The 20655-nt window shown below is 49.8% G+C and overlaps 2 protein-coding genes across 10 annotated transcripts in view; one reads left to right on the top strand and one right to left on the bottom strand.

Annotated features, from left to right (window-relative positions):
* Positions 1-9915, top strand: part of FBH1 (F-box DNA helicase 1) — a 32104-nt gene extending 22189 nt beyond the window's left edge. For all 6 annotated transcript variants that reach the window (XM_056339726.1, XM_056339729.1, XM_056339727.1 and 3 more), the window contains 8 exons: positions 936-1035; positions 1206-1327; positions 3207-3282; positions 4408-4605; positions 5223-5345; positions 5986-6092; positions 8311-8439; positions 9135-9915. In XM_056339726.1, coding sequence (XP_056195701.1) covers positions 936-1035; positions 1206-1327; positions 3207-3282; positions 4408-4605; positions 5223-5345; positions 5986-6092; positions 8311-8439; positions 9135-9254 — 975 coding nt within the window. In that variant the 3' untranslated portion in view covers positions 9255-9915. The remainder of the gene's footprint in view (positions 1-935; positions 1036-1205; positions 1328-3206; positions 3283-4407; positions 4606-5222; positions 5346-5985; positions 6093-8310; positions 8440-9134) is intronic.
* Positions 9651-17226, bottom strand: IL15RA (interleukin 15 receptor subunit alpha). Of its 4 annotated transcripts, none has more exons than XR_008822005.1 (8): positions 16991-17226; positions 13212-13412; positions 12997-13074; positions 12473-12709; positions 12275-12304; positions 11933-11990; positions 10181-11809; positions 9651-10104 (listed from the first exon to the last, which is right to left on the bottom strand). XR_008822005.1 is itself a non-coding variant. In XM_056339732.1 (7 exons), the coding sequence occupies exons 1-7, from the start codon at positions 17064-17066 to the stop codon at positions 11707-11709; spliced, it is 783 nt and encodes a 260-aa protein (XP_056195707.1). In that variant the 5' UTR covers positions 17067-17226; the 3' UTR covers positions 9651-11706. The 4 variants fall into 4 exon arrangements, 1 of the variants encoding a protein (XP_056195707.1); XR_008822004.1 differs by having other exon boundaries at positions 9651-10079; XR_008822003.1 differs by having other exon boundaries at positions 9651-11069; positions 11485-11809.
* Positions 17227-20655: the final 3429 nt, after the last annotated feature.

The raw sequence follows: 20655 nt of genomic DNA, 5'->3' as shown, positions 1-20655 counted from the left end.
ATGCTTGTGTCTCCAGGCTGGATTACCTAACTTGCTACTGTGCCAGCTGAAAGCTCATCCTGATTAATTTTTTGGCCTGATTAGCCACATGAGTACACAATTCTCACAGCTAATACAGGGGAGGAACTACCCCTTGGGAATCCTTGCAGAATGAATCAGTTTAAACCAGCAATACAAGCTGCAATCCATCCAGCTCCTGAGCCAGAATGGCCACCAAACTCATCCACCTGAACTGCCTTTTCCCCTTGCACCATGCCAGCCTTGCCAAGGGGCAGGAGCCAGGGACAGGCACATGAGAACAGGGATGGGCTTTATTTACAGTGGCACATCTTGTGACAAGCCTTGGGACCAGCCTTGTATCACCTCGCTTGTGGAGATTTTTATGGGTAACAAGATTTTCCATTTCTCTTCACTGGTGGAAGTGTGCTCAACCTTAACTGGTGTGTTTTAGTTGTGGTGTTAGTGAAATTTTATTAGGGCTTTGACTTCGCAGCACTTTGGCCCCAGACCTACAGGTTAGGAAACCATACAGAGCAACCCTCAGCCCTGCTCTGCTGCTCCAGCCCCTCACTGCTCCAGCAGCCCAGCCAAGTGAGAGATTGGCTTCTTTTCCCCCACCCCTAGCATCTGCCCTGCTGCAGGACAGATGTGCCATGTCACAGTAACTTACTGGGGAAAAGTGTTGGCAGTGGCAGCACTTGAGGTGGAGAGGCTGGAAACCACGTTTTGCCCTTTATGGTAGTCCCATCTCACAGCACAGTTCCTATTGCCTCAGGATTTCCAGGAATAGTTCGGGGGCATTTGGGTGCCTTTTCTAAGAGAAAGGGTGTCTAGAAGGTTGGTGGGAATTGTATAGTTCTATATATAGTAATACTTCTGTAGGTTGTAACAAGTTCATTTTCTTTTCCTGCTATTTCCTTTATTTTTCCACATAGAGTTTCAGATTTGGTCCTGAAATAGCTTACGTTGGAGCAACCATTCTGGATGTCTGCAAGAAGATCAGGAATAAGACATTAGTGGGTGGAAACCAAAAGGGTAAGTTGTGTCGGTGCATCTGTTGGCTCAGTCAGCTCTCTTCAGTGACTGGAAGTTGCAGGGCTACTGCATAACAAAGTGTCTCAGGACTAATCCTGATTTATGAAGATCTTTGTGTTTAGATACCTGCTTTTTAACTGTCCTGGCTAACGGAGAATTTCTTCATGCAGGTGATGTGAGGGGCAGCATGGAAGGGAAGGTAACAGTCTTATCACGAAGCAATTTTAACGTGTTTGAGGATGCTGTGAAACTTACTGGAAAAGAGAGACCGATTAAAATACACATCATTGGGGTAAGGGGAAATTGCCAATGCATCTTTCATGTCCCAACTACAAATCTCCAAGCCTGTCAGCACTTGTAGCAGCGACACCTACTTGGGGCTTGAAATAGGTGTGGCTAATCTGCTGTCTGCAGCACCCAGGTTTAAAACTAATATTCAAGGAGAAAGCAGCAATCTGTTGTGGCTGGAGAAGAGTTATTTGGAGCAGCTGTTCTCAAATCTGTGCAGGCTAGGCTCCTTTTTTAGGTTCATCTGGCCCTTTTTTCATCAGGCTCAGGTGACACAGCATCAGCTCCAGTCTGCTGGATAGGGCTGGGGCAGAGGAAGAGTGATATATGGCTGTAACAAGTTGCTGTGAGTATTTGCATTAGATGGAGTGCTGCTGACTGCCTTTGGCCGCTGGCAATAACACAGTGTTCCTGCTTTAGGGAAATAAAAATCAGCTGTAATTGCAGGCTGAGTATACAAAGCAATGAAAGGCAGTTGGCTGTGCCTAGAGAGAATACACATTTTTTAAGCTCCCTTGAGAGATGAAGACAATGGTTGGAGCTGAAGGTGACCTTTGGGCTTGTAGATGCCACACAGGGCTGTGCTGTGCTCATTACTAATTTCAGTCCTGTGATGTTCTGGTCCCTGTCTCAATACACCCAGGAAAGCCAGGAAAAGTTAGTGCAGCAGCCTTTTTGGTGAGGGAAATGGGGATTTTCAGCAATGATGAACATTAACTCCTTGAGGGAGCAACAGTTCTGTTGCTCAAACAGTTTCAGTTTGCACTGAATTTTTATTTGCAAAAAGCACCCATGTATCTGGAAGAGTGTGTGTGTGTGTGTGTGCACATGCACGTCTGCAGAAATTTACATGCTTGAATTGCAGGAAGGTTTTAATAAGACTCCACATTTCAGAAGCCTCAGAGGAATCATTGGTTTTCAAACTCTGAATCATTGATACCAATGATTTAATGTGAGATCTTGTTCTGCACCCGGAAATGTAGAAGCTCAGGCACAATGAACAGATGTCCTAGAGCTGAACAGGTCTGAGGATGAGCCTGCTCTTTTGAATTTTAGGCTGATCTTTTAAGTTTTTAATTTTTTTTTTTTTTCCACCAGAAAGCTGCATATACAATGAGCGTTTGAACTGACTGCCCAGTACTGAAAACCTCCTCTGCTTTTGCAGTTTGGAATAAGTCTAAATTCAGAGTGATGCTTCTTTTGATGGAACAAAAAAACCTGAATTTGGAAACAAGGGGGAAAAAATACTTTCTGAAAGTAAAAATGGCCAAAGCAAAGCATTTTGGTTTCGTTTACATTGAAATGGAAACATTTACAGTCAGTTTAGCAAATTTATCTTTGTTGTGGCGGCCCATCGTTTCAGGAAAGAGGATGCAGTTGTACCTGGAGCTGGCTGTCCTGTGAAACAGCTTGGAGTCAATAGGCCAGCAACATTTTTGGCGTAACAGGCTTTTAAAGTTGGTTTTGAAAAAGCAATATGCAGCTATTAAAAGCTAAAATGACCAAGAACTGAACTTTTTTTTTCTGTTAGCAAAAGAGAAAACATTATAGAAATAATTTTTTTCATTGAAAAGGCTTTGGATATCAAATTCTGCTGTAGCTGTGTTACAGTGCCAGTCGGACAGTATCCTCTTCTCTTCTTGCTGTCCATCTGTCCATCTGTCCATCTGCAGAGCGAGAGCAAGCTGGATCATTGCCTTTTCAGCCATCTTTGATTATGCTACAGCTCCAGGGATTTCAGGAAAACAGCTCTTCATCTTCAACACATTTCCCTTATTCCCTTCCTCTTAATACCAATAACCACTGGGCCCTGCTAGGTTGTGTAGGAACCCTAGACAGCACCTTTACTCCTGTATATTAAGCTAAATTGATGTTTATTTTAGGGGCTTGTCCGTTTTGGCCTGAGCAGAATTTGTGATATTTGGAAGCTCAGTCAACCTGCAGATGAACGGAAGAAATGTGAGTATGTCGTTACACTTCTCTGTGTGTGTGATCCTCCCTGCAGCAGTGCGGGTTTTTTAGGTTTTGCTGTGGTGATGGAAAGTGGCAGGCTTCTTGGTGGCTTATTTTCTATTTCCTCATTAAGTTATCTGTTGCAAATGGACTTCTTAATGGGCTGTGCTATTTTGTCTGCTTGAGTGGCTGACGTTAAAACCAGAACCACCAAAACTGGGGGGTCTGTGTCGTGCAGCCCTCCCCAGCTTTCCTCTGCGATGCCTTGTCTTGAGTGCAAGAGCCCAGGAAACTCGTAGATTAGGACTTTTTCCTATGTTTTCTGATTTGATGTCATTTTTCATTTGTCTTAGGCTTTTCCTACTTTGCTTAATTTTTTTTAAACCTGGTGTGTTGAATGCTGTCACTTCCTATATGGATATCACGTAGGAAATAAATAATTCATTTAAAATCTCTCGGCAGCAGTAGGCAAGTATTATTAGATATGGGGCACAGAGACAAACAAAGCATATACTGAACTGCCACAACTGATTGATTACATGGGTGTTGTTACTGGTTCTTTGGAACGTGAGCTACCAGGAAAACTCCTTGCCATCTGTGTAAGAAGAATAATGCATGTTGGAAGGGCCCTGGGGCTGTCTGCCCTGAGCCCCTGCTCCAGTGTGCTGAATTCACATTAAAGTCTTTTCAGACTGCTCAGAGTCTTTTCCCTTCAGTTTCCAAATATCTCTGGGGACTAGGTTGTGCAGACTTTCTAGGACACATGCTTTAGAAATGAGAGAGCTCAGTGAATGTTTGCCAGCTGCTGTCTCCTGAGCTCCTTAAACTTCCGTACCCTTTATAGTACGCTAGCGCTGTAGCTCAAAGTGATGCTGTTCTGTGAGACTACCTGCTCCAATGAGCATGTTGAGCTTTGATGGTGTTTTGCATCAGTAAAGAGAAAATACTGAGTAAAAACCACCCGTCACAGAGCAAGGAGTATATCCCAAACCCATTCATACCACAGTGGCAGTCCATCCACTGTCCCACACTTGCCTTCCCTAGTACTTACTTTGAAACTTGATTAGAATGTAAAAGTTCTTTATATGCATCTGTCAAATAAACTCACGTCATGTGCTACTTCCTTTTCAGCAAACCTTGTTATAAATGACTCCTTTATCAAAAAATGGGAAGAAACTCGGGGCCTCCTCAGTTTAAAGAAATATGCACAGCACACCGATGACAAAGACCTGGAAGTGAAGATTGCAATAGTGGAGAAATACAAAGAGCGGATCCCTGAACTGGTACAGAAGATTGAGAGCAGCCACGTGTCACAAGAAGCCATGGCAGGTAAAGCCAAGCTGTGTCTTTGTTAGAGGAGCAAATTCAGGTCTTTTCTCAATCTATCTCAGTGCTGAATCCACCTTGTTCTGCAAAAGGGCTGCGTTTGGATCAGATCGGGTTTTTAGGAGAAAGGAAGTTGAACAGCAGCTTCTGGGATACATTTGGGACTCCAGGTGGAGTTCAGTGCAATGAATCTGCCACCAAAGGATTGCTTCATGTGACTTTGCTGAGGAAAATAAACCTTTGGACGCGGTATTTCCTACATTTGGAAAGCCCTAGGACTTTATTCTGCTTTTTGGGATTTCTGTTGGAGTTGCTTTGCAACTTGCTGACTAAAATCTGGGGAGGGGACAAAGCAGTCAAGTAAAAAATAAAGCACATTCCTGTTTGGGAGTTGGGGCTGAGGCTCAGGCTGTTGACAACCAGGCATTTTCCTTGGCGAGGAAGTTGTCTTCAGCAGTCTAGACTCCTGCTTTACTTCTGATTTATGTTTGGAGAGAAGTGAAATGAATGCAGAATGAAATACTTTCATTTGACTCAGTGCCTCATCAAATTAAAAATACCGTTATTGCTCTGATGACCCATCTTTTTTCCTTCTTGTTCCCCACGTGCGGTGGTTACAGACTACATAATAGGTACTGTCCATCAAGCCAAAGGCCTGGAGTTCGATACGGTGCTGATTGCAGATGACTTTGTGAAAGTACCGTGTCTTGGTGGCAATTACCAGAGAGCTAACTTCATTATCGGTAAGAGAACAGCTGTGCGCGGTGCCCATCCTGATCTGAAGGGGGGAAAGGAAAGTGTGCTGCCCGGGCTTATCCTGCAAGCCCATGCTTCTCGGCATTTCAAGCGCCCCCGGCTGCCCTAGTGATTATCAGTCTTGTAGTTTCCTTCACAGTGAAACAGGGGCAGGGGAATATTCCTGCAGTCAAGCTTGTAGCCATCTAGCAACAAAGACCAGCTCCACACCTGGGAAAGACAATGCTTTCCTTAGGTGGCACAGTTCATGCCTTGGAAGAGCTGGTTGCTTCCCAGTGAGCAGAGAGGAGCCTGCAGAGTGAATCTAGAGACTGAGAAGTTTCTCCAGTGCCAGGTCTGTGCCTGGGAGGTGGGAAAACATGTAGCAGTGAACTGCTTCTCCAGGCAGATAGAGACCTGCATTTGCTTGGAGGGAGAAACATGGAATGAGGCAGGAGCTATTGGTAGTGTCAGGAACTGCACAGCAAACACAGGAGAGTGCTGCACAGCCGTGCTGCTCTGCAAGTTCACACTCTCCCAGAGAAGCACCAAGTGTCCTTCCAGACATGCTAGCTGAAGCATTAGAAGAATGGCAGAGCTGTTCATTCTTGGCCTCTAAAGCTATTGATGATCTTTCCTCCAACCTAGACATGTATCCTGAGGATGAATGGAACCTGCTCTATGTAGCAGTGACACGTGCAAAGAAGTATTTGCTGATGTCAAAGTCCCTGGAAGACCTTTTAGCACTGGCTGGGGTAAGTGAAATCTTTCCAAGGTAAGCAAATGCTGGAGTGGGACAATTGAGGGCCCTGATACCCATGCTTTGTAGCACACTGCCCCAAAGCAAGCCATCATCGTGTGCAATCTGGCTGAGCCACCCTGCCTGTGAACTGCAGCAGCTCCTCAGCTGATGTGTGAGCGCTCCAGAGGCAGAGCAAATGGCCCGGGAGGGCAAACTCCCAGGCATGTTGCTGTCTCCTGAAGATTTAGAGTCTCAGGGCAGCTTTGCAGGTGATGACATCTTGGGCAGGATGGGCAGCTGCCAGTTTAAAAAAGTGCCAAGAGACTCAGCACCCACTTTCCATAAAATCTGCACATCTCCGATTGTTATGTTTGAAGGCGGGGTGTTAATTTATTGCCAGCCAAGTCAGTATTAGGGTAATGAGAAATAAAAGCTAAATCTTAAAACACCTTCTCCACACCCCTCCCTTCTTCCCACGCTCAACTTCACGCCCAATTTCCTCTGCCTCCTCCTCCTGAAGGACACAGGGGAACCAGGAATGGGGGCTCCTTCCTCCTCACACTCTTCCCCTGCTCCGGCGTGGGGTCCCTCCCACGGGAGACAGGCCTCCATGAACTCCTCCAGCGTGAGTCCCTCCCACAGGGTACAGTCCTTAAGGCCCAGGCTGCGCCAGTGCTGGTCCCCGTGGGGGCACAAGCCCCACCAGCAACCCTGCCCCAGCCGGGGCTCCTCTCTCCATGGGACCACAGGTCCTGCCAGGAGCCTGCTCCAGCATGGGCTGCCCACAGGGTCACAGCCTCCTTTGGGCATCCCCCTGCCCCAGCACGGGGTCCCCCATGGGCTCCAGGTGGGGATCTGCTCCTCCATGGACCTCCAAGGCCTGAGGGCACAGCCTGCCTCACCATGGGCTTCACCATGGGCTGCCGGGGAATCTCTGCTCTGGTGCCCGGAGCCCCTCCTGCGCTGACCGGGGGGCTGCAGGGATGTTGCTCTCACATAGTATCACTCCTCTCTCTGGCTGCAATTTGTTGTGCACATTTTTTTCCCCCTTCTTAAATAAGTTATCCCAGAGGCACTCCCACCATTGCTGACGGGCTCAGCCTTGGCCAACGGTGGGTCCATCTGAGAGCTGGCTGGCATTGGTACTATCAGACAGGGGGAAGCTTCTAGCAGCTTCTCACAGAAGCCACCCTTGCGGCCCCCTGCTAACCAAAACCTTGGTTTTGGCCATGCAAACCCAGTACAACACTACTCTGTACTGTGATTTCAGTAGCAAGAACAAGGTTGCCGTGTGTTTTTTTCCACAGTCCTTGCATTTGGATGTTGTCTTCCACATATTCTGACTTTTTATCTTAGTACAAATGTGTAGATTCCCCTTTTTTCTATCTGTAGTGGTTACCAGCTCTTACTTCACTTCCTTCCTCGTGAGCTCCTGCTGGCTCTGCTTGATTTTTGTTGTCACCAAGGGTTTGGGTTTTTTTTGTTGTTGGTTTGTTGTTTTTTTTTAAAAAAAATAATGGAATCATAGAATAGTTTATGTTGGGAAAGACCTTTGAGATCATAAATCCAACCATTAACCCAGCACTGCCAAGCCCACCACTCAACCATGTCCCTGAGCACCACATCTACACATCTTTTAAATGCCTCCAGGGATGGTGACTCCATCATCTTCCTGGGCAGCCTGTGCCAGTGCTTGACACCTTTTCGGTGAAAAGGTTTTTCCTCATACCCCATCTAAACCTCCCCTGGCGCAGCTTGAGGCTGTTTCCTCTAGTCCTGTCACTTGTTACTTGGGAGAAGAGACCGACCCCCACCCCACTGCAACCTCCTGTCAGGCAGCTGTAGGGAGCCACCAGGTGCCCCTGAGCCCCCCCTCTCCAGGCTGACCCCCCCCAGCTCCCCCTGCCGCCCCCCCCCAGCCCCTGCCCCAGCCCCTGCCCGGCTCTGGACACGCTCCAGCCCCTCAGTGTCTGTCCTGCAGTGAGGGGCCCAACACCGCACACGGGATCCGAGGTGCGGCCCCACCAGTGCCCAGTGCAGGGGGACCATCACTGCCCTGGTCCTGCTGGCCGCACTGTTACAGATACAAGCCAGGATGCTGTTGGCTGCCTTGGCCACCTGGGCAACCATGTTGCAAGTCACTTCCCAGGGGTTTAAAAAAAGTATGAAACAACCTGTTCCAGTATCTCTGCTCCCTCTGAGTGTTGTTCCCTTTTTTTCTTGTTTGTTAGGAACATTTCCTTCGGGTGGAGCTGATGAGTGAGGCAGTGCAGCACGGGGCCACCATTGCTTGTTCTGTGCCACAGTGTATGGAAACACTTCAGTCCAGGCTGGTTGTGAAAAAGCTCCCTTTGACTCATGTAGGTCCCCTCCCTGGGGTTCTGAGGTCATGTTTCTAAGTCAGGAGCCTTCGCGAGCTGCTCCAGTTGCTGGCGGGGCAGCTGCGCTCCGTGACTGTTCTGAGCTATCGTACTGGGGAGGGACAGTCAGGGCGCTACGCTTTAGTGGAAGTGAGCAGGGAACATCCCACAGCTGGATCTCCCACCCACAGCTCACTGGCCCTTTACTTCTGCTCTCAACCCCAGCTTGTAACTGGGGGTGATTTCCCAAGCACATGATCTGGTGTGATGTTGCAGTTCCCACAGATCCACTCAAGCCTTAACCTTTCTCTGAGACTAATTGTGGTCTCAGGTGGGGCCAGTTTTGGGGTTTTGTTGTGTCAGATCCCATATCTGACTCTTAAGAGCCAAGGTTGATGCCATGCAACATCCATCTGGGATTAGCAGAGCACCTCACGCCCCAGTGACAATCTGACTTTTGGGGCCGGTTTGAGTTTTAATCCCACCTTCTGGCTCTGGGGTGGATCCAGGGGCATTTTGGTTGCAGCTGTTAAACAAGCTGTCCCATAGGGGATTTCCTCACAAGGTAGGTGGCAGGAGATGCTTTGGGCATATTGTTCTCTTCCCTGGATGTGAGGGGGTTGCATTTGAGATTGGAAGCAGAGGTAGTGTTCTTTCAGTCTTCCTCTTCTCTGAAATCTCTTTTTCTCCCACAGAGCGATGGCAGCAGGGATGCAGGTGGCTACCTTTGCCACTCTTGTGCGCAGCAGCGCTTTGGCTCTCTGATGCCGCTCACCTTTTTCCCAGAGCTTCAGGAACAGCCTGTCCAGCTCTAACAAAGCCCTCCAGCTCCCCAGAGCCACCCTGGGTACAGGACAAGGCCTAAGGCCTGTTGTCACATCCCAGCTCCAAAATCAGGTGGATATTGGAGCAGGGTTTCAGATCAGCTCTGAGAGGAACCCTCTAAGCCATCTGCAAGGAGCTCTCCAGCCCTGCCTTGCCTTCCCAGAGCTGGTCAGCATGGCCTGCTCTGCATCACTGCACAGGAGAATATCCACTATATAAACTGTATTAGACAGGACGGCGCTTTTTTTGAGAATTACCCCTTCGTTACTTCTGTCACCAGAAAACACCTCCAGTGACCAAACTGCCAGGATATCTGTGCCTATTCCATCACATCATGTCTCTGTGAAATCCCTCTGATCCATCAGAAGAAATGTGACACTGAAAAGTACCCAAAGAAATGCTTTATTCTTGGAAAATGAATTTTTCACTATCAGCTCTAGAAGTCATTAATCTCTCCCAACTAAATTAATTTTCCTTACTTGCAGCCAAGGGATTTCCCCAGACTATTTCCCTTCTCCCTGCAGCAAACCATAAGGGAATGAGAGAGGCAGTGTCTGAAGAACTGCTTTCATTTACTTTCAGTCTAACTCTGATAAACTGGAGAGCGTTTTTCATCCTGAAATTAAATTTGTTTAAAAAAAAAAAAAAATAGCCTTGAGGTTTTCTTTTTTCTCTCCCCTTCTGTTAAGAAATCATCTTGGGTTGCATTTATTTACTGGCCATCACAGCAGCAGTGGTGCAAGCAGCACGGTGCTCTTGTAAACGGTGGCTTACGCTCTGCGTTTGAAGACAGCATTGACTCGTCATACCAGAACCTGTGTCATGCAGAGAGCCAAAAAACTGATCTCATGTGAAACTGAATCTGATTTTGGAAGAGATCTGCTCTTGGACATGGGCCCAGAGCCATGAGCCATACCTGCTGGAAGAAGCTCGTGTATCCTTTTGATTTCCATTGAATGGTAGTTGCTTCACTAGCTCTTCTTTCGCTTTCAAAGCACCAAGTCCAGATCAGGCTTTCCCTGTTCTGCTCACGTAAGCATGGGGAGAAGTTCACCCAAGACTTGGATGTTGAATGTAACCACCGAGCTCAGTGCAGACGTTGGACCAGGCACCTCCAGTGATCCAGCCTCACCTGTTTTCCAACCATCCTGTGGTACGCTGGTGAGAGGCAGTGCCATTGCTGGAGGGCTTTGTCTGTCACACATCCACAGTGCTGCTTCCTCCAGCTCCAACAGTCCGGATCAGTGGCACAAACAGGAGGACAAGACACAGCAGTGTGGAAGTTAAGTTGTTAGATACCTACTGCTTTCTAGCTGACTGCTAAAACCCCTTTTGCTGTCCAGCTGAGAAATAGCAGCTGCCACCTTGTTGTCACCCTTTGCCTCGACAGGACTGCAGTACTGGTGGCTGGTGAGCCCTTTCTGCTATGGAGGTGGATTTCACCCCAACCCCGCTCCTGTCTGTCCTCACTGTCCTCCCCACCATCATGGCTGCTGAGATGCCCAACCAGATAAAAAGTCAACTGCTCTGTGTGCATTTTATATACAATATATACATGTTTATACATAAAAAGACATCAGCATAAAGCTGCCATCAGTATAAAACTTATATGAGTTCTGTATCAAGGAAAAATGAGTGGATAACAACTGATGATGGATGAAGGGAAGACATGCAAAGGAAAGTATTTCCTAGGTCGTGTTATTGCCTTCAGTCTTTGATAGTGTCTGTCCCTGAACTGCATACGAGGGCTCACCTCGTACAGCATCAGCACCCTTCACTGCGCTTGCGGGCTCACAGGCGAATGGCTGAAAGAGAGCAGGAAGGGGGTGAGGACGCAGTGGAGGGATGCTCGGCTGGGTGCCTCTCTGTCTGTCACAAGCAGCGCTGCTTTCTGATTTTTGGGGCAAAGCGGCTCTAGTGATGGGGCTGGCATCCAGCTAGCCCAAATCTGGCTTTGCTCTGGGCCAGTCAATAGGCACTTCTTAGGGCAGGGCAGCCCAGCTTCACCCCCAGCACCCAAACCACATCCCCTGTACCCTAAATGCTCTCTGCTGGGGCAGGCAGCCCCCACCCTGCTCCCTGCTGACCACCAGCACCCGCAGGACTGCCTCCTCTGAATTCTGGCTCCCGATGCAGGATGCCCACTGCTTGTGCGCCACCCGGGGTGCCTGTGGGGCTCACCCACCCACCACTCAGCCGCAACATGGGACACCCGCACACCTTTGGGCGCTCAAGCCGTCTCATCCACTGGAGTCACTTGTTCAGGCTGGGAAGAGTGGCCACATGTCCCTGGTGCAAGGATGCTCCATGCAGAGGGCATCTGGGGACCAGAAAGTCCTCTGCCACATGCTTCCACCACTCGGGGAAGCATCTGGCTTTCCATCCGAGCCCCGAGCATCCTCCAGGCTGGTGGGTGCCACAGAGTTGCCCAGCGGTGGGTGCTCAGCCCATGGGGAAGACACCAGGTGGCAGCATGTCGTTCTCAGCAGCAGGTGCCACCAAGGGGATGGCCGTCCCTGGCACCGTGTAGCCCTGCCCTGTGCGCCTGTGGAGGGGAGAGGAGCGGTGCTGGCACCCCAAGGCCTATCCCTGGCTTTCAGGAAAGCACAGAGGCCAAGGAGAACTCATCACCAGGGTGAAAAGACCTCGCGGGGCTCGGCACACTTACATTTTCATCCTCCAGCAGCAGCAGGCCACAACACCGGCAACCACCAGCACCGGGAGCCCTGTGGGAAAGATGCAGTGGCCGATGAGCATCTTCCAATGCACAGCTGAAGGCACAGCCTGGCTCAAACAAAACAGCTCTCAAAGAGCCGAAAATGCTTTGTGCACATTCACAAGGTGCCCTCCCCACCCCAGGAAGAAATTTGGGTGCTGCATCCTTCCCCCCTTGGAAGCATTGCCCTCAAACGTGGCATAAACCCCCCACAGCCTAAGGAGGGCTTTTAAGCTAAAATATAAAGGAAAACAAGCCCCTTCTTGCCAAAATAATGCTTTTTGCCCAACTTACCAATGGAATAGGCCAGGGTCTGGATGGAAACTGGAAAAGAAGAGAGAAATGGAGATTTTTAGCTGCAAAGCTGGGAAAAGGGGGAGATGCTGCGGGATTTGGAGAGAAGGAAAAAAATGCATTGAAAAAGTAAAAGAGCCTTTTCTGGGTGAAAGTAGACCCACTGGTGGGTTATTTTCCCCGGGGAGGTGGCCTGACCTGCGGCATAGTGTGGAGGGGGGGTGGGCAGTGGGGTTGTCCCCAGAGGTGACCCCAGGGCTGTCCCCTCTCCTGTTGTGGATGTGTCCAGTGGTGGGGGCATCTCCCATGGTGTGGATGTCTCTGGTGATGGCCCATCAGGTTCTGGTGGCGCAGCTGAGTGGCTGGCAGCTCCTGGTAGCCCAGGCGTTGCTGCTGGAGAGGGGTTGAAGGTCGGGCTGGTGTTGGTGGTTCCTCCTGGGAAAGTGGTGTAAAACCTTTTAATTTCAAAAATTAAAAGGCACACTCCAGGCAGAACCATTATTTCAGTGCTCAGCCTTGTGCCTGCTTTGGGCAGGTTGCATCGAGGGCAAATAATGCCCATCCAGCAGCTACAAAATGGCATAATTTCACACAATTGCATTAATTTGATCATGCCATTGAAATATTTTGCTTTCCACACCACAGTGGTTGTGGTTTTGCCACAGCCACAGTCACGGCGGCCCCAAACCAAAGCCCATGGGCTGCGTTTGCCCCTTCCTCACCCCTCTGGGTCATCCTCTCGGTGTGCGGTGCAGTTGGGAGCTCAGGGCTGGGAGTTTGTGGAGGTAAAGCCGGGTCTCCTTTGGGAAAACACAATGTGGAGACACCGTCAGTGGCAGTGCCCATGCCACCTTTGATCCTCCTCCGTCATACTAGTGATGGAGGTGTCCCCCTTTCCCGGTCCCCATTGTGTCCTGGCTGCTGAGCGAGGGCTTACGGATGCATTGCAGCGTGGTGTTGGTCCAGTCAGGCTTGGTGGAGCCATCACGGAGGATGCATTGGATGAGGCTGGAGGTACCGGCTTTGCGCTTGTAGCCCAGGTTACAGGTGTAGCGCAGGCGGGTGTTGAGCAGGGTGTTGTTGCCCACATTGATGTGCGCGTTGGCCACATCCTTGGGGTGGCTGCATCGCACTGACACTGGAGGGAGGGTAAAAAAATAAAGAGATGGAGAGATCACAATAGGGAATGAAGCTCAGCTTGCTGTGCTGAATGGTACGCAAGGAGGTCAAATCCTGCCTGGGGGTGGATATGAGGAATTGGTACTGCCCTGGGGCTAGGAGAGCGTCATCCAGCCTCCAGAAGACAGTGGTAAGATGGCTGTGCCTGTGCACAGGGGATGGAGAAGGGAAAAGCTCTGTTTCCAGAACATTTATAGTTACTCGTAGCAGCTCCTCCAGCTGCCAAAGACTTTTCACAGAATTTCATACCCCTGCCGTGACCATCCTGGGCCAGCAGCCCCAGCTGCATCCTGCCACCAGCTGCTGTGTTTAGCTGTGGTCACCACCCCCTTTTATCTCCACCCGTTTTGCAGCTGGACCTGAAAAATTCCAGCAGCTGCAGGAGTCCTCCAGCCACTTCCCAGGGCTTTTTCCCCACTGGAGGCTGCAGCCCATGGCCCTAGAGGCAGCTGAAATCTGAGCATCACATGGCTGAACAATGGGGTAGCGATGGGCTATGATTTACGAATCTTCTTATCCCCAGAAGGGCTCGTGCTTCCCCTTTGGCCTTGAGTTGAGGTCGATTTTGCAAGGGGGTGTTGCAATTTCACTTCTTTTTCTGGTGCAATGGTGAAAGTTTCTCAGCTGCCCCGAGACTGTGCCCACACCTAGACCCCTGCCACAGCGTGGGAACGGCTTGCTCACAGCCCTGGCCACTGCCAGCTTTTGTCCCCCAATGTGAGCCGCTGTGGAGAGGTGATGCTTCAGTGCCAGCATGGAGAGATGCACAGTGGGAATAAATCAATATACAGCCAGGCTGGAGTGGCTTACAGCTGGGATGGGGCAATGCATAGCTGGGATGTGATGCACAGCCCGGATGGATCAATGCATGGCCAGGACGAGGTGCACAGCTGGGATGGAGCAATGCATCGCCAGGATGTGATACACAGCCGGGATGGATGGAGCGATGCACAACCAGGATGTGATGCACAGCTGGGATGGAGCAATGCACAGCCAGGATGTGATGCACAGCATGGATGAACTGATGCCCAGCATGGATGGAGCAATGCCCAGCTGGGATGATGCACATTTGGTACAGAGGAATGCACGGTTGGGCTGGTATCAGGAGTGGGGTGGTGATGGGAGGACAGTGGGGCCAGGAGAGCAATGGCAGTGAGGACAAGAGCACAACAGGGGTGGGAAAGTGCTGGTGATGGGGATAGGAGCCCGCTGGGGACAGGGGTGTGATGGCAGTGGGGACAGGTGCATGATGGAGATGAGAGCACAATGGAGATAGCAGCACGAAGGGGATACAGACAGGAGCACGGTGGCAGTGGGGACAGGAAGATGACATGCTCCCCCAGGCACCAAAACCACACAGAGATAAAAATCTTAATCTTAAAAAAAGCCTCCCCAAATTATTATGTATCCCCAGAACATCCCAGGGAGGGTCTGCTCCATTTCAGTGCTCAGTGGGTCCGTGCCATGTCCCCTGGCATCGGGACGGCCTGAAGAGCTGCAGCTGCCATGCCCGGAGGACATGGGCGATGCTGCAGCCACACATAAGCACGTCGGTTCTCAGCCTTCTCTCAAGGTGGTGGTGAAATTTCTGGGAGCATTTCAAGGAAGCTCCACAGGCTGTTTCACAACACCCTTGCATGTCACCACACCTGAAGCCGTGCCATAAAATGAACTAAAAGCTCTTCTAGCGTCAAGATAACCCGCAACCATGTCTAACAAAAATGTCCAGGAAAAACAAGGACTTGCAAGTCATGCTTATGCCTTTCAGCTTTTAAACCCGATCTTGTCATCCCATTCCCACCGAAGCACCTTTTTTCTGGTTGATCTGACTGTAAAATAATCTCCTCTTCCAAAAAATGCCCAAGTCCTTTGATGACAGAACCGCAGTGTCTCTGCTCTCCAAGATTGTACCATCACTGTACAAATTTCAGTTAGTTTGATGAAATAAAGCATGTGCCACGGGGGAAAAGGGGAGAATATTGTTGGGGATTCAGGTTTCCAGCACTGCCACAGCCCTGGAGTTTTGCGGCTAAGATTTAGGCTTCCTTTTATACCTCAGTAGCGAATTGAAAATTATGTCAAAGACAGATGGGTGGGGAGAGCCATGACCATGATAAAACTCTGGCTTCCAAGCAAGGAGATCTGCAGTAACTACAAGCCTGTCTCTTCTCTTATTTGCTTTGAAGTAGATTGATCAAATTCCCTGGATCTGCACACTGCTGGAGACTTACACACAGCAAAAAACAACATCTGTCTTCTGTTCCTGTTTCTTTCAAGGAAAAACTGACGAGACTCTCCCAGGGTGCCCAAAAACCTCTCCCTGCTTGTCTCTGTTCCTCTGAGCTTTGCCAGCTGAGTTTTCCCATTCATGTCTCAGCTCTAGTGCTCATTGTTTCATTAGCCAACCTCCCAAATGAGCCATGGTGCCAGGTACCAGTCTTCCTGGGAAAATACCCCCAGCTGCTTTATTTCCATCTGAATTCCCTGCCTCCTGCTGATATTAAATTTCCAGGTTGAAACACACGCACAATATTCAGGGGGGTTTTATATTTGCACGAATTGACCGCATGTTTCTGCTTTGCTTGTTTTGGCTTTCCCCACCAGCAATCTCAAATGAAGCCAGCGAGGATGAGCTCATCCCAGCATGCTGGGATGCAAACAACATAGGTGCTGGGTGGCGGGGGGAGCTGGGGGGGTCAGCCTGGAGAGAGGGGGCTCAGGGGGGACCTTCTCACTCCCTACAACTGCCTGACAGGAGGTTGCAGTGAGGTGGGGGTCGGTCTCTTCTCCCAAGTAACAACAGGATGTGAGGAAACAGCCTCAAGCTGTGCCAGGGGAGGTTTAGATGGAGTATGAGGGAAAATGTCTACATCGAAAAAGGTGTCAAGCACTGGCACAGGCTGCCCAGGGAGGTGAAGGAGTCACCATCCCTGGAGGCATTTAAAAGATGTGTAGATGTGGTGCTCAGGGACATGGCTGAGTGGTGGGCTTGGCAGTGCTGGGTTAATGGTTGGATTTATGATCTCAAAGGCCTTTCTCAACCTAAACGATTCTATGATTCTATGCTTTTGGAGAGGCGAGACACAACGAAACATTCCCAGTCCAGCAGCGATGCTTGGCTGCCAACGAGCCACAGCCCCATGGAAAACCCACAGACCCCACCCAGGGTGAAACCCTGCGGCGATGCAGCTCCCTTGAGTCCATCACACCGACCCTAAAAATCACCCCCAGCCTCCCTGGACATCGGGGATGGGGGGTGGGGGTGGGGGTGGGGCGGGCGGGGCACCCGGGGGTGACAAGGAGAATGCAGGGTGCAGCCTGGGCACCTCAGGAAGCAATGTGGGTGCCCCGGGGGGAGTGCGGGCAACCCACCGGGGGAGGGCACCTAGAGAGGGGTGTGGTCACGCGGGGGCACTCCGGGGAGCGGCGTGGACTCCCCGAGTGGGTGCTCGGGTAGACCGGGGCGCAGTGCGGGCACCCCGGGGACGGCGACGGCGCCCCGGCGGCGAGCCAGGCAGCCCGGGGGACCCCGTTTACCGGTGTCGGCGGCGGCCCAGGGCAGCAAGAGGGCGACGGTCCCGCAGAGCAGCAGCAGCGGCGGCGGCCGCGCCATGGGACGGCGGCGGCGGCCCCGGGGCCGGGCCGGGCTGGGGGGGCTCAGGGCTCCCGCGGGGGCTCCGCGGCGCTGCCCCGCCGCCAGCCGCCGCCGCCGGACATGTCCAGCGTGGTTCCAGTCGCTTCCCTTTCGCTTTCGCTTTCGCACCGGGGCTACCGACCCAGACGCACCGCCCTGCCGGGATGGGGGCCCGGGGTAGGGAGGGGATGCAGTGCCCGGGGCGGGGTGCGGAGGCAATGCCCGGGGTGGGTGGGGATGTGGTACCTGAGAGGGGATGCAATACCCAGGAGGGGATGCAGTACCGGGGGTTATGAGATACCCGGGGGGGGGGGGGGAAATGCAACACTCAGGAAGGGATGCAATACGGGGGGGGGGGGGGCGGGGAATGTGAGATACCCACGGGGACGAACCAATACTGGAAGGCTAAAATACCTGAAAAGGGGGTGCATTACCCAGGGGGATATGATGCCCGGGGCAGGGGAGACAGCACCTCTAGAGAAAGCAGTACCTGGGGCGATGCAATACCTGGGGGCTGCTGCAGTACTCAGCTGAAAGGCGTGATACCCAGGAGGATGTGGTGACCAGGGGGGACGTGGTAGCAGCGGGATGCAGGATCTGGGGGAGGGATGGAATTCTGGGCAGAAGATGATGCAGCACTTGGCATGGGGATACACTGCCCAGGGGGATGTGGTACCCAGGTGTACAATTCCTCCCCTCCAGTTCCTGGGGGGAATCTGGCTGGGTGCAATGCCCGGGGGCTACACAGGACCCTGGGGATGCAGATATCCCAGTGCCGGAGCTTGCTAGTCCCCAGGCAAACCTCAAAAGTGGAAATCAAGTTACGATTCAAGGCCCTGGAAGATATACAGAGGGCTCCAACCTGTGGTGCACCTGGGACTGCACTGCTTCTACAGGTCCAGCTTACAACAAATCTTCTCAAAACTGCCCTATGGCTCTTTGCTTGTGACCTCTTGGCTTTGTCTGTCTCCATTCCTTCTTCTATTGACTGCAAGTCACTTTGTCTTGGCAGTGAGTTTCAGAAAACAGCTTTTCACATATGAAAGGGGTCAAATGAATATAGCATTTCATGGCCAATTAGCAATTCTTTATGCAAAGTAGGTAAATTCTCCCTTTGCTCATCAAGGAGAGAACATTAACCTCAGTTAACCTCTCCTGAAGCAAAAGAGTCAATGATAGTGGCCCAGCCAGTTGATGAACCTCTTAACCCTGCCAAGTGTATTTGAGGAAGAGCTGTGTATGAGACTGCTGATCTTGAAAACAACGCGTACCTGTCACAACACTCTCCAGACTATCAAGCTGCAACAAGGTCTTTTACCATCTCATACCAGCATACTCTTCATACAGTACCTCTACTGCCTTATCCTCACCTCATTCAGGACCCGCTCTCTCCTCTCTTGTTTTTTCCTCAGCTGCTCTCTCTTCATTAGCTCTCAACCACTTAACAGAACCAGCCACACCTGCAGATTATCTACATCGGCCAACCCGCCGCCCCTGAAGCCAACTCACAGTTGTATTTTATCAATGCTAATTAATCCAGCTTCAGTCCACTACACTTCCCCCCCCCCTTTTTTTTTCTTTCTTATGTTTTTAACAATCATTATAACCTTTTTACAAATAATTTTTTCATACAGTCCTCTATAACTCCTCTATACATACCCACATGAAGATCCCACTAAAAATGTTGAAGGCCACGCAGATGAAAATGCTGTGCCAGTCATATACCAGTTAAGTGACAACTCAGATTCCCAGGGCTCAGTGTTTAAATTGCTGTTGATTAAGCACATCTTTAACCTATGTACTCTGGACAGGTTGGGATTTCACATGACGAGCATTACAAAAAACAATCAGCAGGTTAGAGTTCACAATCAGCTTACGCAAGAATAGCTGAGGGTAATAATACTGTTTTTAAAAAAGTCTGTGAAGGCTTTACTCCATGCATACTTTTGAAAGTCATATAAAACCCAATCCTGTCATAACTTTCTAGATGAGGATTTTGTGATCCTGGTGAAAACAAGCTCTGTAGCTACCAATCTTCCAGAAGATAGGCCAAACTATGTGTGAGAGTTTATATTAGCTGAACTGGAGAATTGCAATGCCTGAGAATGGCACATTTTCAATAGAAAGCCTTTCTACAAAAAGTCAGAGCTATTAAATGACTGTGGCTTCTGATTTCTAGCTGACCCCCGCTGAACCCTGACTGATCCCTGTCCTGGGGAGCCCTTTGTGCACTCCTCCAATACAAGGCATCAAAGGATGCTTCCCAACTTGTCCTCGTCCCATGCACCAAGACAAGGATGCGACCCTAAAGCATCCCTCACAGTAGTACACAGAGATACACATCTTCTGTATTGTCAAAGGGCTTCTTCACCTTCCTGTATCTGAGCTAACAATTTAAGAGTTGTCTGTTTTCAATTGCTTCAACCATCTGAGCAACAATTTTTGGGCTGAGCTATCTGCCACCATCTCACCTTGTATTGCTTTTGGAAAGGTTGAGCAGAAGTGGTTGAGGAGTTCTGCTGGGGTTTTGCTTGTTTCTCCTTAGATGTAGTGTGTGGAAGGGTTGTGTTATTGACTATGACTCTTTAACTGAAGATTTTGGGGTAAGAAAAGCTGGATTCTAGGCCAGGACTAGAGATCAGTCCAGTGTTTTTGAAGAGAGACAAAATGCTTATTTCAAGATGCCAGCACCAGGGATGCAAAGCAATCTTCTTCCCGGGCAAAAATGTTCCTTTGGTCTCACTTTCCAGCTAAGAGCAACCAAAACTGATGCTTATACAGCAAAATAGTACAAGACCAAACAATTAATCTGCTTCTGGTTTTGTTTGATTTAGCCAGGAATTATTTAATTTCTTATCAGCTCTGACATACGTGTTGCTGCATTGAGTGCATATAACCCAATTAGGATGTGAGTTCATCATAAAATGTTCTTATCTCACAGGAATATTTCGGAGTATGGTTCATTCTGCTCATTGCATATGCTAAGTAAAAAAGGGTTGCTACAAACCATTTGTAAAGCTCAGGTTTGCAAACTGAAATGACTTCCCATCAGGTTACCATCCCTGCTTTAATATTATCTTACCTACCATTAATCAGTTCAGGCAAGAAACAGTCACTGCCCCAGACTCTATCCCAAAGTGGCATTGCCTACTGTGCTTAAAGGCACCTGGAAAAATCAAAATACAGCCCTGAAAAAAAAAAAACCTCACCAGAAATGGAGGGTTTTCCTTAACCAGGAAGAAATTACAATGCTAACATTTTGCCTTATGGGAGCTACAAAAATATTGAGCCTCTCTAATGAAAGAAGCAGATGGTTTTCTGGTGATGTGATAGTAATTATCCCTGCTGGGAGCACACAGCAAATGCTCAATGTAGGCACAGGGTTTTGAGAGGCAAAAGCGTGACCTGCACCTGCAAGGACTAAATGAGGTTAACCTGACACTGCTTCCCACCCAGGAGACAATAAATGCAAAAGACCTTATCCTCTGGGTGTTACAGATTAGTTCTAAAAGTTAAACATGTTGAATAATTATAATAATAATAGCAATACAAAGAGGAAGAAGACGAC

Source organism: Falco biarmicus, chromosome 5, assembly GCF_023638135.1.
Source record: "Falco biarmicus isolate bFalBia1 chromosome 5, bFalBia1.pri, whole genome shotgun sequence".
Taxonomy (NCBI): Eukaryota; Metazoa; Chordata; class Aves; order Falconiformes; family Falconidae; genus Falco; species Falco biarmicus.
The sequence above is the reverse complement of the archived record's forward strand: the minus strand, read 5'-3'. Positions and strand labels throughout refer to the sequence as shown.